Source organism: Pangasianodon hypophthalmus, chromosome 25, assembly GCF_027358585.1.
Source record: "Pangasianodon hypophthalmus isolate fPanHyp1 chromosome 25, fPanHyp1.pri, whole genome shotgun sequence".
NCBI lineage: Eukaryota > Metazoa > Chordata > Actinopteri > Siluriformes > Pangasiidae > Pangasianodon > Pangasianodon hypophthalmus.
The window spans coordinates 17,339,656-17,357,401 of record NC_069734.1 but is presented as its reverse complement, the minus strand read 5'-3'; the positions used below and the strand labels follow the sequence as shown (position 1 = coordinate 17,357,401).

The 17,746-nt window shown below is 38.3% G+C and overlaps 1 protein-coding gene across 1 annotated transcript; it reads left to right on the top strand.

Annotated features, from left to right (window-relative positions):
• Window positions 1–622: 622 nt before the first annotated feature.
• sun2 (Sad1 and UNC84 domain containing 2) lies at window positions 623–17,119 on the top strand. The gene is made up of 18 exons (XM_026947970.3): window positions 623–801; window positions 7,471–7,588; window positions 7,671–7,783; window positions 8,038–8,202; window positions 8,889–8,948; window positions 9,036–9,129; window positions 9,213–9,274; window positions 9,454–9,563; window positions 9,684–9,797; window positions 10,047–10,100; window positions 10,284–10,327; window positions 10,430–10,580; window positions 10,832–11,056; window positions 11,949–12,033; window positions 13,612–13,727; window positions 13,919–14,086; window positions 14,233–14,325; window positions 14,663–17,119. Exons 1-18 carry the CDS (start codon window positions 771–773, stop codon window positions 14,777–14,779), a joined length of 1,920 nt encoding a protein of 639 aa, XP_026803771.3. The 5' UTR covers window positions 623–770; the 3' UTR covers window positions 14,780–17,119.
• Window positions 17,120–17,746: the final 627 nt, after the last annotated feature.

The window sequence follows — 17,746 nt, the reverse complement described above, 5'->3', positions numbered from 1 at the left end:
AAAATGAGGTGTTTCCTTCACCTCCTTAGAAGGCATGAACTCCAATTAATTAAAAAAAAAAAATGTACATTTGCTAACTGCTAACCAGCTGTTTTTAACTAAGCTAGTCTGTTTTTTTTGTTAGCACTGATTCGAGGAGCTAACGCAGATCGGCTAGGCATCAAGTCGGATTCTAGCTAAAGGTAAATATTGCAAGCTTACAGCATCTGAATGATGTTTTCGAGCAAAGCAGTGTTGCTTTATAGTGAAAATCATTGTCTAATACTTTTAGATAAGTAATAAAAATCACTTTTTACATGAAAACATGCCATTAGCTTAATTTAACATCAGTTTAAAATGTTTACTTTTTAATCCTCGTGAGTATGTGTAAAAGTAGATTTCACATAAGGATTTTTTTAACTAAGTTTTGTCAGATTTTGAGCTGAGTTTTGAGATTTTGACACATTTTCACTTGAGTATAATTTCATTATGAAGGCGTCCTCAGTGTACTGTAGCGTTAATGTGGGTGTAGTTCCTCGATCTGACCACCAGGTGGAGACATTTCCCAGCTTAAGCTCTGATCCGGTCGCTCATTTTGAAAATAATTCCGGAGGCGGAGCTTTTAATTGTCAACTGCCTGCTTCCTGGTGTAACTGTCAGTGTTTCCTCCTGGCCTCCGTTACTTTTTTCTGCATTATTATTAGTGTTTTAAGCTACAGAGCAGCAGTGTGTGTGTGTGTGTGTTTGGGGTGTGTTATCTTCTGCAGTGTGTGCTTGAATCTGCCAGCTCCATGCCTTCGTTATCCGAAAGCCAGCAGGGAGGTGAGTGAGAGAGAAACTGCAGGAGTAAATAGTCCAGATGAATATCATGCACACGTTCCTGGTGAGAGTTCACATCTCATGAGCAGTTTCTGTAAAGTCCTGACTTTGTCCTGAGGGAGGATGAGTGAGTTTATAGTTTTACACATCTGCAGCATTCAGCTTAATTTGGTTCTAAATACAGAGTTGTAATGATAAATATAATGTTAATTAATCAGTAATTAGCAAGGAATAAGAAATCCTACACGATTATTTAGATAATTATTAGTTTTAGTTATTTTTCTTCTTCCAATTATGATATTCTTTCTTTTATTAATTATTAAACAGATGTTTTTGTATAGCGTGTGTGTGTGTGTGTGTGTGTGTGTGTGTGTGTGTGTGTGTGGAGTTTCATTCCAGCAGCAGTTTCCACTGACATCTCTGTCCCTGTCCCTCTCTCTCTCTCTCTCTCTCTCTATCTGTCTGTCCCTGTCTCTCTCTCTGTCTCTCTCTCTGTCTCTCTATCTTTGTCTCTCTATCTGTCCCTCTATCTCTCTGCCCCTCTCTCTCTCTCTTTCTCTCGCTCGCTGTCTCTCTATCTGTCTCTCAATCTGTCTATCCCTCTGTCTCTTTCTGTCTCTCTATCTGTCTGTTCCTGTCTCTCTTTCTCTATCTCTCTATCTGTCTCTCTGTCTCTCTCTCTTTCTTTGTCTCTCTATCTGTCTCTCTGTCCCCTGTCTCTCTCTGTCTCTCTCTCTCTTTCTTTGTCTCTGTATCTGTCTCTCTCTGTCCCTCCCCCTCTGTCTCTCTGTCCCCCTGTTTCTCTCTCTCTCTCTCTCTCTCTCTCTCTCTCAGATTTCAGATTCAGATTCAAGTAGCTTTATTGGCATGGTAAAAGGCTTTACATTGCCAAAGCATTGTTAATATTAAATTACAGATATACACGTTTACACACAATGGAAAAAAAAAAAATATAAATAATAACCCATAATGTTTTTTTTTATTGCCGACATGTTTCGGAGCATGTTTACAGTGTTGGTGTTGTTGTGTATGTTTACAGTATTGGTGTTGTTGTGTATGTTTACAGTGTTGGTGTTGTTGTGTATGTTTACAGTATTGGTGTTGTTGTGTATGTTTACAGTGTTGGTGTTGTTGTGTATGTATACAGTGTTGGTGTTGGTGTGTATGTTTACAGTGTTGGTGTTGGTGTGTATGTTTACAGTGTTGGTGTTGGTGTGTATGTTTACAGTGTTGGTGTTGATGTGTATGTATACAGTGTTGGCGTTGGTGTGTATGTATACAGTGTTGCTGTTGGTGTGTATGTTTACAGTGTTGGTGTTGGTGTGTATGTTTACAGTGTTGGTGTTGGTGTGTATGTATACAGTGTTGCTGTTGGTGTGTATGTATACAGTGTTGGTGTGTATGTTTACGGTGATGGTGTTGTTGTGTATGTATACAGTGTTGGTGTTGTGTACGTTTACAGTGTTGGTGGTGTTGTTGTGTATGTATACAGTGTTGGTGTTGTGTACGTTTACAGTGTTGGTGTTGTTGTGTATGTATACAGTGATGGTGTTGTTGTGTATGTTTACAGTGATGGTGTTGGTGTGCATGTTTACAGTGATGGTGTTGGTGTGCATGTTTACAGTGTTGGTGTTGTTGTGCTTGTATACAGTGTTGGTGTTGTTGTGTATGTATACAGTGTTGGTGTTGGTGTGCATGTTTACAGAGTTAGTGTTGGTGTGCATGTTTACAGTGTTGGTGTTGGTGTGCATGTTTACAGTGTTGGTGTTGGTGTGTGTGTATACAGTGTTGGTGTGCATGTTTACAGTGTTGGTGTTGTTGTGCATCTATACAGTGTTGGTGTTGTTGTGTATGTATACAGTGTTGGTGTGCAAGTTTACAGAGTTAGTGTTGGTGTGCATGTTTACAGTGTTGGTGTGCATGTTTACAGTGTTGGTGTGCATGTTTACAGTGTTGGTGTTGGTGTGCATGTTTACAGTGTTGGTGTTGATGTGTATGTATACAGTGTTGGTGTGCATGTTTACAGTGTTGGTGTTGGTGTGTATGTTTACAGTGTTGTTGTGTATGTATACAGTGTTGGTGTGTATGTATACAGTGATGGTGTGTATGTATACAGTGATGGTGTTGTTGCGTATGTATACAGTGTTGGTGTGTATGTATACAGTGTTGGTGTTGTTGTGTACGTTTACAGTGTTGGTGTTGTTGTGTATGTATACAGTGTTGGTGTTGTGTATGTTTACAGTGATGGTGTTGGTGTGCATGTTTACAGTGATGGTGTTGGTGTGCATGTTTACAGTGTTGGTGTTGTTGTGCATGTATACAGTGTTGGTGTTGTTGTGTATGTATACAGTGTTGGTGTTGGTGTGCATGTTTACAGAGTTAGTGTTGGTGTGCATGTTTACAGTGTTGGTGTTGGTGTGCATGTTTACAGTGTTGGTGTTGGTGTGTATGTTTACAGTGTTGGTGTTGTTGTGTATGTATACAGTGTTGGTGTGTATGTTTACAGTGTTGGTGTGTATGTATACAGTGTTGGTGTTGTTGTGTATGTTCACAGTGTTGGTGTTGGTGTTGGTGTGCATGTTTACAGTGTTGGTGTGTATGTATACAGTGTTGGTGTTGTTGTGCATGTTTACAGTGTTGGTGTTGTGCATGTTTACAGTGATGGTGTTGTTGTGTATGTTTACAGTGTTGGTGTTGATGTGTATGTATACGGTGTTGGTGTTGTTGTGTATGTATACAGTGTTGGTGTTACTGTGCAGGTTTACAGTGTTGGTGTTGTTGTGTATGTATACAGTGTTGGTGTTGTTGTGCATGTTTACAGTGTTGGTGTTGTTGTGCATGTTTACAGTGATGGTGTTGTTGTGTATGTATACAGTGTTGGTGTGCATGTTTACAGTGTTGGTGTTGATGTGTATGTATACGGTGTTGGTGTGCATGTTTACAGTGTTGGTGTTGATGTGTATGTATACGGTGTTGGTGTTGTTGTGTATGTATACAGTGTTGGTGTTACTGTGCATGTTTACAATGTTGTTGTGTTGGTGTGCATGTTTACAGTGATGGTGTTGTTGTGTATGTATACAGTGTTGGTGTGCATGTTTACAGTGTTGGTGTTGATGTGTATGTATACGGTGTTGGTGTTGTTGTGTATGTATACAGTGTTGGTGTTGTTGTGTATGTTTACAGTGTTGCTGTTGTTTTACATGTTTACAGTGTTGGTGTTGTTGTGTATGTTTACAGTGTTGGTGTTGTTGTGCATGTTTACAGTGTTGTTGTTGTTGTGCATGTTTACAGTGTTGTTTTTGTTGTGTATGTTTACAGTGTTGGTGTTACTGTGCATGTTTACAGTGTTGCTGTTGTTGTGTATGTTTACAGTGTTGCTGTTGTTGTACAAGTTTACAGTGTTGGTGTTACTGTGCATGTTTACAGTGTTGTTGTGTATGTTTACAGTGTTGCTGTTGTTGTGCAGGTTTACAGTGTTGGCACTGTTGTGTATGTTTACAGTGTTGGTGTTGGTGTGCATGTTTACAGTGTTGGTGTTGGTGTGCATGTTTACAGTGTTGGTGTGCATGTTTACATTGTTGATGTTGTTGTGTATGTTTACAGTGTATGTATACAGTGTTGGTGTTACTGTGCATGTTTACAGTGTTGGTGTTGTTGTGCAAGTTTACAGTGATGGTGTTGGTGTGTATGTATACAGTGTTGGTGTTACTGTGTATGTTTACAGTGTTGGTGTTGTTGTGTAAGTTTACAGTGATGGTGTTGTTGTGTATGTTTACAGTGTTGGTGTTGTTGTGCATGTTTACAGTGTTGCTGTTGTTGTGCTGTTGGTGGTCCTGTTCCACTGCTGACTCACAATGCTGGATTTCACAATGCTGGCAGCAGGTCTGAGCTTGCTGAGGTTTCTCTGAGTTCTTGTTTGGCATCAGATTGAAGTCGTTTGCATGGGTTGTGATCACCGAGTCTGTACATGGTCAGGACTTTTCTTAGTTTCGGGTCACTGCGCTCAGGTATTCTGCCAGTTTCTGTTCTCTGTTGAGGGACAGATAACATTCTAGTTTACTCTGTTGAGCTGTTGCTTCTGTCCAGTGCTTTAGACATTTTTCTTTTTGTGTTTTTGATTTGGTCTACCTGGGTTTCTGTTCTGGGGTTTGTCTGGACATGTCATGGATTGTAAAGTCAGCTCCGAGACCAGCTGGCTGAGGGGCTTCTCTCTGGGGTAAGCGCTTGGTATCTTAGGGCTTTGTGACGGAGAGTCTCTGTATCACTATTTTTTTTAGGTGAGCATAGAATTTAATGTTTTTTTTTTTTGTTTTTTTTTAGTGGGTACAGTCCTAATTCTGCTCTGCAGGCATTATTTGGAATATCTCTCTCTCTCTGTCTCTCTCTCGCTGTCTGTCTGTCTTTCTCTCTCGCTCTCTGTCTGTCTCTCTCTCTCTCTCTCTCTGTATCTCTCTCTCTGTCTGTCTGTATCTCTCTGTATCTCTCTCTGTCTGACTGTTTCTCTCTCTCTCTTTGTCTGATTATATCTCTCTGTCTTTCACTTTCTCACACAGTATTGTGTGTGTGTGTGTGTGTGTGTGTTAGCATATATGGTATTTATGATAAGGACAGAACATCCATAACATAACGTAAGTGAGATCAGGAACAAACTAACATTAAATATAACTATAAATAGATTAAAAAAATGCCATATCATTGTTTAATTGAAAAAAGGTGATCATTGGCAGATTGCTGTGGTGTAGGAGAAATAACACTGGTTTGTGCTGCTATAGGAAAATAATCAACCTCATCGCATCACCCTGTTATTGATTACTTTCCTGTAACAGCACAACACGTATTGTTTTATTCCTTACATAGAAAATGATGCGATTATGCGTTTTTTTAAAGACAGATCAACTTTAGCTTCTCGCAACTTAAACAGAAACACAGCTGGGGTTTTGAAACTCACAAACCGATACGTTCACCAATTCTTTCCTTTTTCTTTCCTCGCGGTTTTTCCTCACGGTTCCAGCTGCCACTTTTGTTAGCTGCTTGAAAACCAGGATACATGTGTGTGTTATAAAAACGAGTGTGAGGTTTGAATAAACCCAGCTACTTATTGTATTTACTCAAGAGCAGCACAGCTAGTGGACAAAAGTATGAATTAAGAAATGATTGTTTGGTTTTTAAATGTGTTAACCGAGAGAGGTCATGAGAATTGCCATACGGCGTGTCTTGTCTTTAACAGCTTAGCTCACACACACAAACACACACACACACACGCACAGAGAGAGAGAGAAAACACACTGCAATGGTGTGCTGGATAATGTTAATTAGCCCATTAGCATATAGTTTGAGTATTATTCCTGCTTTAGCCTATTAGCAGGATCAGAAATTGAATCGGAATTAAGTCCTTTTTTTCTTATTTTTTTCTGCATTAATGCTGTCTTTCTTCACACCAGGCCACAAACTATCTAAAAGCCACCCACATATTATAGAAACGATGTTTAACTGAACCTCAATGTTCACTAACATCTTTTGAAAAAGGACAGTTTTGGAAAACAAAATGGCTGACAGGACATTAAAATAGCAAAACATGCTTACTCATATTGGGCGTATATGTTACTAAAGGTTTACTAAAAATAACAATGAATATAATAACTGAAGTATATTTATCATGTTTTGTCAAAATATATTTAATTTTTTTGTCATTTTACCTCAGACCTTCTGCTATCAGCTAATCTGTTGCTAGCAAAACGCAGCATGGAGTTCTGATTAGCCAAAGGTAACAGAATTAGGATGTACTCTAGGATTATGCTTTAGAGAGTCTTAAGAAAGATTATTGAAGGTACTTTAATTTATTCATCTTATTTTTCTTTTATTTATAGCCATTTATCTACTTGTTTGATTGGTGTTAGCAATAAAATCCCCCTCAGTTGTTTTGTGAGGCTCGGCGTTGTCCCTGACAACAAAACATGTGGTGTGTGTGTGTGTGTGTGATGCTGTATTTTAGTACTATGTTTCCGTTCAGTGTGTGTGGTTAACGGCTATGAAAATATGCAGTGGTTAAAGATTAGCATGCTAGCATAGCAGACTTCAGCTAATGTGTACAATGAAATAAATATTTGGCATTTTACTTGTTAATTAATTAATTATAATAAATTAATAGATTACCAGATTTTACATATTTTAGTGATAAATTTAGCCTAGTAGACTAACAGAATGTTTAACAAATGTGGTTTGTTTTGGTTTCATTTGATTTTATATTTTATTTTGCTATTTATGTTAATCAGAATTAAAGCTAATAGGTTTCTGCAAACCAGAGGGAAAGTGTAAGTGCAGACAGTGTGTCTATGATGTGTCTAGAAACATTTCTGTTGAAAGATATATTGCAAAGATTGGGCGAGGGAAAGGGGGATCATGGAGGATAATGTCTGTACAATAGAAATGCGTGCGCACTGCGGTGACCTCGTTCGCTATGCAAAAGGAAAAGAAAAATGTTCGTTTGTTTAGTCTGAACTTAAATGGAGTTATTTGAAAACAAAGGGAGGTTCTGTTAGTCTTAAGCACAATTTAGGTCAAATATTTCTTATTTCGTTTCACGTTATAGCTGATATTTGCGATTTAGTTTTTGTCTTGTTTTGGCTTACGTGATGAAGAATTAACCATGCTCCCGTGTCTCTCGTCCTGCAGAGTCGAGGCGTAGTGCGCGGTTGGTGTCGAACAGATTCTACCCGCACGATGATGACACAGCGAGCACCAGCTCTACCGGATCTGTAGGACCAATCTCTTACAGAGAGAGTTCCGTGAGGTAAGCGTGTGTCTGAAGAGCGCGTGTGTATTGTCTGAGTAAGCAGCGTGTCCCTTTCTGTATGCATCTGTTTATTTTCCAGGGTCTTCAAGAGGAAAACAGGACCCCGCAAAGGGGGCGGGGCTTCTCCCAACTCCAGCAGTGGCAGCAATGTGAGCAAATCGCAGAGTCCGAGCACCAGCGAGTTCCTCACGGGTCAGTTCTGATGATATCGCATGACATCATTTGATTGCTTTCTTCTAGTTAATTATATGAAGGCTTCTAGTGATTTCATGTACAAACACTTATTTTATTCTATGTTTTTGTTTTTTCTCTGGTAAAAAAAAAATACAATTTCTCTAATATGACATACAGTGTCTCTAATATGATGATGATGATGATTATTATTATTATTATTATTATTATTATAATAATTATTTTGTGTAACTATCTTGTTTTTGTGTCACCAGCGAGGAAGAGTTCTGCTTTTCGGGCTCCGAGCAGCACCGTGACCCCTTTGACCGCTTCAGCCCCAAGCACTCCGATTCAGATGGATCCATCGGGTTTCTCCTCAGGATATTCCTCATCAGAGGAAGGATACGGCCGGAGCGGCGGCACGTACAGCACAACCCCCGGTGTGTATGTATGTGTGTGTAGGGAAAAAAAAACAATTTTGTATATGCAAGAAATTGAGTATAGTCTGTAACTAAATGAATGAATGAATGAAGGAATCAGACAAGTATATGGTGTATGTATAGAGACAGGGATGTGATACTACAGTATATCTTCTGTAGTCTGATGATTCATATTTATATATACGTCTGAAATGAGGTCAGTGTGTGCGTGCATGCGCTGTTGTTAGGTTATTCTCTCAGCTTAACCACAGCATCTTCCTGTTTCCTGTCTGGCTGTCTGTTGACTTCCCCTTGATCACTCGTGTGTGTGGCTCAGGGTTGAGGATGAGGATGATGTAAACTTATGACAGACAGTGGATGCTGTAGGTCGCAATAACACTAAAATGTCCACCAATTTTATTTCTGAAAATTCAATACCATCTGTGAATCATAGTTGTATTTCTAATATTTATTTATTTATTTATTTGCTCACTTATTTTTCCTAGCTACTTTTATTTATATATTTATTATCTATAGTCTGAACAAAAACTGCCAGAGGGCCACACCCAAAACTTTGTACTCATGATTGTGTTATTTTATTTTAGTAATTGAATAAATAATTAATTAAGCGATCAAATAAAATTTCCATCACTTCATCCTTTTCTTTCAATCAGCTTTATTCTGTGTGTGTGTTTTTTTTCCCCCAGGCTCTGCTCACACTCCATCAGAAGGGGCGATGGGACGCCGAGACACACTGACCGCCCCAGGTGTGAGATTCGTATCATACACACACTCGAATTTATTACTCACACCTCGGTAAACCTTTAACCTGGTTTATTTACTGTGTTTTTTAGCCCGTGCCTTTGCAGTGTTGTATTTCTGGCTTGGCGTGGCGTGGTACAGTATAACGTCTGGAATGTCTCTGCTTGATGTTTCTCTGCTCAGCAGGTAAGCTGTGTGTGTGTGTGTGTGTGTGTGTGTGTGTGTGTGTTTGCTCTGCATCACCACACTCTTCATCCATCTCTCCTCAGGCGCACGGCAGGTGTGAGGAAGACCCTTCTCCTCCTCCTTCTCCTCGTCCTGTTGCTTTTCGGTGAGTGTGTAGATACACACCTTCACGAGCTGCTTCGTAAAGAGCTGCTACCAGATGTTAAGTCATTTTGTCAGAGGGGAAGAAAATTGATTTCTTGACATGTCATATTTTGAATAATTAGACACACACACACGTTCAGCTTGTGTATTGGTGTTGATAGCGGGTGTGTGTCGTTGCAGGTGTGTGGTACTGGTACCCGTGTGTTACTGCCCTGTTTGCCCGTTCAGCTCGTGCGCCGCCGGTTCAGCCCCGCCCCACAACACACACGCAAGTTCAACCTCGTATGGATGTAAGTGATGTCACTTCCTCAACAATTAATGCATCTGGATGAATTACCTTATTCCACCGTGCTGCTGACTTCTTTCTCTCTCTCTCTCTTTCTCTCTCTCTCTCTCTCTCTCTCTCTCAGGAGCATGATGCCTATGCGAGTTTTGCAGCTCTAAAAGACGAACTCTACGCTGATCTGCGTGAACGAGAGACCAAATGGCTGGAGGACAGAGACAGGGATTTAGAAGACATGCTGGTGAGAAAGTGAATAGAGGGATCCAGATATTTAAGTTGCAATAATTGCGTTTATACAAAGGCCATGTTTCATTTTTGTGCGATTTTTTTGCATCTCGTAACTGCATCATATTTTGAATCGTCGTCAAACGTGTCTCCTAAAATCTGATCTTAGTATTTTTGTGTAATATTGTAATATCGCATTCAACACTCGTCACGATGCAAAAACACAGTAGATGTCACAACTCTGACTTTCTCTCTACCATCTTAGAAAGAGCTCAAGTTACTGAAACAAGATGGAGAAAAGCAGAAGCGCACAAATGAGGTGAGAAAACACACCCATACACACGTACACACACAAACAAACACAATTTTTAATTTTTAATTTTTTCTTGGTGCTTTCTTTTGTACTTACTTATGGCAATCACACATAGTCCCAGCATCACATGTAATGTAATTCTCTATTCTGTGTATTTGTGTGTGTGTGTGTGTGTGTGTGTGTGAGTAGGTGTTGCAAATGGATGTGCAAGACCTAAAAATTCGAGTCAGGAAGTAAGTGTATATTACAGCCATCCTACATCATCAGTGTTCTGCTAAACCACATCTTATTTCTTTATTTTTGAATGTGTGTACTTTGTATTTGTCGCCACCTAGTGTCGACTCGGAGCATCGCAGTCTGATTAAAGAGGAAACCGCAGGGATGCAGAATCAGATTTCCGATCTGAGACTGGATGTGTCCAAACTTCAGTCAGCCTCTGAACACATGAGTCGCAGAATGGACACCCAGGAATCTCAGAACAGGAAGGTACACACACACTCACACACACACAAACACATTTAACAGTGTGTATATCACAGAGCTGTAGAAATACTGATTCTGATTGGTCAGAAGGTGGTGATTGACAGCTCTGACAGTAGAGCTACTGCAAATCACAGGTTTATATTAATCTCCTCATTCTAATACGTTGTCGTTTCTATAGCAACAGCTCATTCACAGGGACTTGTACTGTACTAGAGAATAACTCTAAATACTGATACCTCTTTCCCATCCTCTAGTTAAAGATGGAGCTCTCTGATTGGCTGCTGCAGCAGCTGTCTGGTTCCGTTAACTCCGAGCGTGATGCAGTGATGCGTCCTGAGCTGCAGAGGGCGCTGGAGGACCTGGAAAAGAAAATACTGGACAGATTGGGACAGGAGCGGGAGGACAAGGAGAGGAGAGATGTGTGGAGGACAGTGGGAGAGACGCTGCAAGAAGAAGGAGTGGGAGCAGTCAGCATAGCGGTGTGTGTGTGTGTGTGTGTGTGTGTGTGTGTGTGTGGGTGTGTGTGTGCTTACTTCAGTAAAAATCCAATTAATGCCAATTGCACTGAGTGTGTGTATGTGTCTGTATATACTGTACACACTCACACACACACACACACACGAGAACTCCATATTTACTGTAGGAAACTGTATGTGTAAGCACTTATACATACATGCATACATACATGCATACATACATATATATATATATATATATATATATATATATATATATATATATATATATATATATATATATATATGTGTGTGTGTGTGTGGGTGTGTGTGAGTGTGTACAGTATATACAGACACAGTATATACAGACACTTATACATGTGTACATACATACATACATACATACATACATGCATATGTGTGTGTGTGTGTCTGTATATACTGTACACACTCATATACACACACACACATATGTATGTATGTATGTATGTACGTATGTATAAGTGCTTACACATACAGTTTCCCACAGTAAATATGGAGTTCTCGTGTGTGTGTGTGTGTGTGTGTGTGTGTGTGTGTATGTGTCTGTATATACTGTACACACTCATACACACACACACACACATATGTATATATGTATGTATACATGTATAAGTGCTTACGCATACAGTTTCCCACAGTAAATATAGAGTTCTCGTGTGTGTGCATATGTGTGTGCATGTGTGTGTGTGTCTGTGTGTGTGTCTGTGTGTGTGTCTGTGTGTGTGTCTGTGTGTGTGTCTGTGTGTATATTTTCCCAGGCCCTCTCTGAGCTGTTTTTATCACCCACATTATCCTCTGTATAACGTCCACACTGTCCTGTTTACATTGCCACTTCGTGACATGATAAATGTTGTCCTAATTTATGATGTCACAGGATGTTGAACGCATCGTGCACAGGGCGCTGAGCCTCCACAAGGCTGATGGGATAGGAATGGCCGACTACGCGCTGGAGTCTTCAGGTAGCATATTAATCCTTACATTGAAGTTAATGTGTTAAACATGACCCGGTGTTTATAAACCTGAAACAACAAAAAAGATGTTCTGTCTCCTCCATTACTTTTACTTTTTTTTTTTCTTTTTTGAGATTCAATACTATTCTAAGCATCATTTTAGTATAAGAGGTCACATATTAGTCATTAATACGTAGCTAAAAACCATATCTAGTGTACACAGCTAGTGTACATATGAGTAGTAAATACAGTAATTACAAAGTAACATTAGCTGTTTATTAGATGCTATATTTACTGATCTCATTTTCTTTCTTTACATTGTTTCAGCTGATGAATGGGCTTCTTAATAAAGCTGTATGTTACTTAAGAATGCTGCTACATAATGATTTTAAGTGCAGATGAAACCTGAGTTTCAGAGTCTGTGAATTAAGTCCAAAAATGATGTCAATATTTCCAGTGGGAAAGTTCCTTGTATTCAGAGTTGGGTTCTGCACATTCAAAATAGTCCTCTTCAGAGGAAAATAAGGACTTTGTTAACAGATGAAGTTACATGTTTTTGGACACACACACCTAAGGGTGTGTGTGTGTGTGTGTGTGTGTGTGTGTGACTCGAACCCTGGAGTGATTTCTTCTTTGGTGCGATTCGTTTGAGAAAACAAACCAAACCAACTAGCGAATGTAATGTGAAACACATTTGACAATGCAGTCATGGTTAAAAAAGAAAAAAAGTAAATTTGTGTCTTGTGCGAGAGAAGCGAGGGATGTAAAATGAATCAGAGAGAACAGATTTGTTGCCAATTTAACAAACAAAACTATAAAAGCTATCTCAGATTGTTGCACCGTCCCTATTCCAAAGAAAAGTCTTCCCCTTCTCCCTGCACAAACAAATGCAGGAGTAAAATCACTTCCACACATTCCAGACAGCTAAAAAAACACAGAGCACAGTTATCTGGAGTGATATCAGATTTCTGTAGCTGTATGTAAAAAAGAAGGTGATAAAATGTTTAGGCAGGCATTGAGCTTATCCACACACATTACAAAGCTAGCATAAAGCTGGAGTGTACAAAGTTCAAGGGCTGAAAATCGAGTACAACAGCTAGCGTCACGCTAGTTCAAAGACTAGCATGGGGCAGAGAAATTTGAGAGGTTTCATAACGCATTAGAGAATATGAGTTCTCCTAACTCAGTGTGCAGAATAATAACTGTATTGTTTAGAAATTATATCATTTTTGTTACAGACCTCGATCGATTAGCAGAGCTTTAAACCTGCGCATACAACCTAGTCTTCAAGTGTATGCCAGGCGAGAAAAAAATTGACCCGAAACTTTGCGTCTAAAAACCCAGGTTACTTTTAAACACACGATCAGCAAAATAAAATAAAATAAAAAACAGACAAAACAAAGCAGAAAAAAGATCCCAGATATTAAACACTCAACATCCGACTGTATTTGTGAAGAGAATTTTTTTTTATTTGATCTGTTGTTTAGTCTGAACTGCTGCTTTTATCCCAATGTTGCATTTTGATGTAGTTTAAGGTTCCTGTATGTTTGTGTGTGTGTGTGTGTGTGTGTGTGTGTGTGTGTGTAGGTGCCAGTGTGGTAAACACTCGCTGCTCAGAGACGTATCACACCAGATCAGCCTGTATCAGCCTGTTTGGATTTCCTCTGTGGTATCCTTCTGAAAGCCCTCGCACTGTTATACAGGTAACACACACACCTACACACACGTGCACACACACACACACACACACACGTGCACACACACACTCAGTTATATCTTATTATACTTGTACAAACCAGTAGTTAACATACAAATACCTTCAGAATGCAGAAACCTTTACAGTAACAGTAAAGCCATTATACTCATGTGTGTGTGTGTGTGTGTGTGACCACAGCCCGAGCTCTACCCCGGTAAGTGCTGGCCGTTTCGTGGTTCCGAAGGTTTCCTGGTCATCGCTCTGTCTCACCCTGTGCAAATCACTCACATCACCCTGGAGCACCTGCCCCGAGTTCTCTCACCCACCGGACACATCGACAGCGCTCCCAAAGACTTCGCCGTTTACGTGAGCCACATTAGCAATTTAAAAAACCACTAATAAAACACGCATTAATATAAACCTGTGAATTCTGCTCTGAGTTCTTACGTCTCAGAACGCTAAACTTCCCAGTTTGTTCGATTGTTACATTTATTACTTGCCTGTTCTTCTAGGGAATGATCAATGAGGAGAACAAGGAAGGGAAACTTCTCGGAACGTTCTTTTACGACCAGGACGGAGAACCCATCCAGACCTTCGAAGTGCAGGTGAGAAAGAGTGAATCAGAAAAATAACACTACAAATAAAAGAAAAAAGACTCAGTCGTTTTGAATAGCGTTGGATGTCTGGGATTCTCAAACAGCTACAATGTTGATTGTACAATGTCTACAATGTCTCAGTTTTTAAACAATGTGTTGTTGAATTGAAAATTGATCCCAACAACGAGCAATTTGTTAGCACAAAAACATATATTGTGTGCAAACACTATTTAGATATATTTTGATTCAAAAATGAATTCGCTTGAGCGCTAAATAATGTGTTATATATTGAGAATAAATGAATGTGTATGAGTTTGTGATAGTTGTGGATGGTTGTGTTTTTCAGCACTCTCAGCGGGAGGTGTACGGGCTGGTGGAGTTGAGGATCCTCAGCAATTGGGGTCACCCTGAGTACACCTGTGTGTATCGCTTCAGAGTCCACGGCCAGCCCGCGTCTGCCTAAACAGAGGAACTGCAGGAAGATAGGACAGAGTTGTACGTATCTATGCAAAAAAAAAAAAAAAAAACAAGTCTTTTGAATGTTTAGCAATGACCTCAGAGTCAGGAATGCTCTTAAACTAACGCTATACTTTCAATACAAGAGAGGTGGAGTGTGATGGAGAAATAGCAAGATCTTCATGACCTCAAGATCTTTATATTCCTCCATCTCACTCCACACACACCTGTCAAGTGCTGAACAAACAAGCACAGGGTTACAGTACATGTTTATTAATGGATCTTATGCTAGTATTAAAAAAAATAATAATTCGTAAAAAAAGATACACAAACAGGAAAAAAGTATTCCACCATTTGCACTATTTGCTAACTAACTCCTAAGGAATGTACCTCTTATTTATTGATGATTTACGATTTTGTTTCTATCGGTATGACCTTTCGAAGAAAAGTAGACGAATGTATAATGATGAATAAATTCGAACAACTACCGATTAGCACTAAGTCTTTAGCACAATGCTAATTGGAGGCTTTTGTTAGGAACAGTATTAGCATTTTTGAATTCTCTTTTGAATAAATCCGGCTAAATCCAGTTAGCTGTTGAGAAGTTTTATAGTTGAAGTTTGTATATATTTGTCTAAAATGTGTTAAAATTTGTTGTGTGTTTGACTACAAATTTTAGAAAATTTTCTAAAATGAATTTGCAAAAACATACAGTACGTTTAGTACAGTCCAAAACTACCAAATACCAAAATGTACTCTTTTTTGGTGAGAATATATTGTTTAAAACCAGTATTTAGCTGTACAGGTAAGGAATAAAACACTCTGCGCTGTGCTGTTGCAGGAAAATAATCAACGACGGTGTGGTGTGATGAAGTGGAGTCACTGTAACCACCCTGAAGTTGCGTTGATTATTTTCCAGTAACGCCCTGAAGTGTTTTATTCCTCTCATACCACAGCAATTTGTCGTCAGTTTGAATTTTGCATTTTTTAAACAAAGACATATCACGCTTTTTATCCGTTTATAGTTACATTCAACATAGTGGAACATTATTTAATTGAGTTAGCTCTCCATCCCTAATATATCTGCATAAATTTGAATGTCCCGTAAATTTCATTTGTGGTAACACACGTGTCTGAGTTTGTTCCCTATTCACTACATAGTGCACTATGTGGAGCGTAGCCATTTTGTAGTGTCCCAATTCGCACTAGACGAATTATGTTCCCTGGATAGTACACTATGTAATTATTACTCATAATGCAACATAATTCTTGTGTACAACGAGTGTATACTGCTTCCGCACAATGCATATTATTTTTGATGTTGACATTTCATGTTACAAATTTCAGCTGATATGCAGCTTCAGGCTCGTGTAATGGTTTCTAATAATTTCATTGATTACTTTTAGCTCACTTTAACATAATACTTTCATAATATCAGATGACTAGCTAGATTTTGTCAGTAATAACGTCAAATAATTTCAGAATTTAGGTGATAATTATCATGTCAGTGTAGAATTTAGGAACGCACATACAGTGTTCAGTTTACTGCATATATTTTGTGTTTGATATTATTATATATTAAGTTTGGATTTTGAGGTACGTTTGTGTGCGGTGAGTGACAATCATGTTACCTTTTTACTTTTCGAGCTACTTGTTTTACTTCGGCGTTCTTGTCAGAAGAGATGCTGAGCTTATTGACTAGGATGTTTATCTGTTTTTATAGATTAGCAATTCATTAATTTCTAAAAGAATTATAGCAAAACTATAATGAAACTTTAATCAATATTTTGACCAGAACCATATTTTAATTCTCAAAACTGTAATATCCATGTAACATAAAACTGCCAATGTTCTCTCTCTATATAAATATATATATTTATATCTTATATATGAGGTAAAAATGAAAACATTTCAATGTTGAGTATGAGAATTTCTTTACACTTTTGCATTCTTGCTGAAAAGTGTTACCTTTCTGACTTGAGCTTTGATTGTTATTTTTATTTTAAGAGGCAGAATTTTCTGTATATGATGTCCACCTCCATTTTTGTCATTGGCGATACTGATTCTATATCCTGATAAAGCTGAAACTTGAATATTTAAAACCTTTTCTTACAGCTCATGAAGACAGTATTGGCTTTTATAGCTTTATACAGGTATCATTATTAGAAAAAATACCTATTACACAAAAGTTGTATTATTTATAATCAGCATTCAGAATGTTTTTTTCCAAATGGGTATGTATGTGCCGATGTAAACAGTTTGCTTATTTTAAGCTAGTAGTTCATTTAAGTGTCTCGCAGCATAAAGTTTGTGCCTAAAACATGAGCACATTTATTTTACCTCATAACTGCTGTGTTATTCTTGATTATATACCGTTTAAAATGAATTTCTGCTGAATAGATAGATTTGAGACGTGTCATGATGTTCTGTAAGTGGGCGTGGCTAGAAAAAGTGCACTGTGTTGTATTGTGTAATGATGAATTTCATTCATTCAGCTAAACTCTCCTGCTGGGTCAGGGAAAAAATTGTAATAGTAATTTTAATCATTTTTTACCCAAAAAATCTCACAATTAAATAGTTAATATGTCTCTGCTTTTTGCATTCAAGGAGCTAGAATTTCTTATTCCAATTTTGAATTAAATCATTTCATTAAGCAGCATAATGGATTGTTAAATGATTGTGTAGTTAAAGGTTTTATCGAGATTTAGACCAAAAATACCAATTTTACTTTTTATTTCAACAAGTTCAGATGTAATTCACAAGACAAACTCAAGCTTCATGCTTGAAAATATAAAATTTTCAGGCCAAGAATAATTCTCTGTAACATTTTTAAAAATCAGACATCAGCATTTGGAATATAAATAATGATGTTTTTAAAGGAACATTTTCTCGCTAAGAATATAGATCTCTAAAGTATTTCTTATTTATAATCCAGATGCCAACTAGACTTTTTCTTTCTGTTTAAAAATGAAAT

What these genes read in the sequence shown, in the direction of transcription:
- sun2 (XM_026947970.3), top strand. Translation starts at nt 771, where the DNA reads ATGCCTTCGTTATCCGAAAGCCAGCAGGGAG. An exon ending in TACAGAGAGAGTTCCGTGAG is followed by an intron (nt 7,589 to 7,670) that starts GTAAGCGTGTGT and finishes TTTATTTTCCAG; the next exon opens with GGTCTTCAAGAGGAAAACAG. An exon ending in AAGTTCAACCTCGTATGGAT is followed by an intron (nt 9,564 to 9,683) that starts GTAAGTGATGTC and finishes TCTCTCTCTCAG; the next exon opens with GAGCATGATGCCTATGCGAG.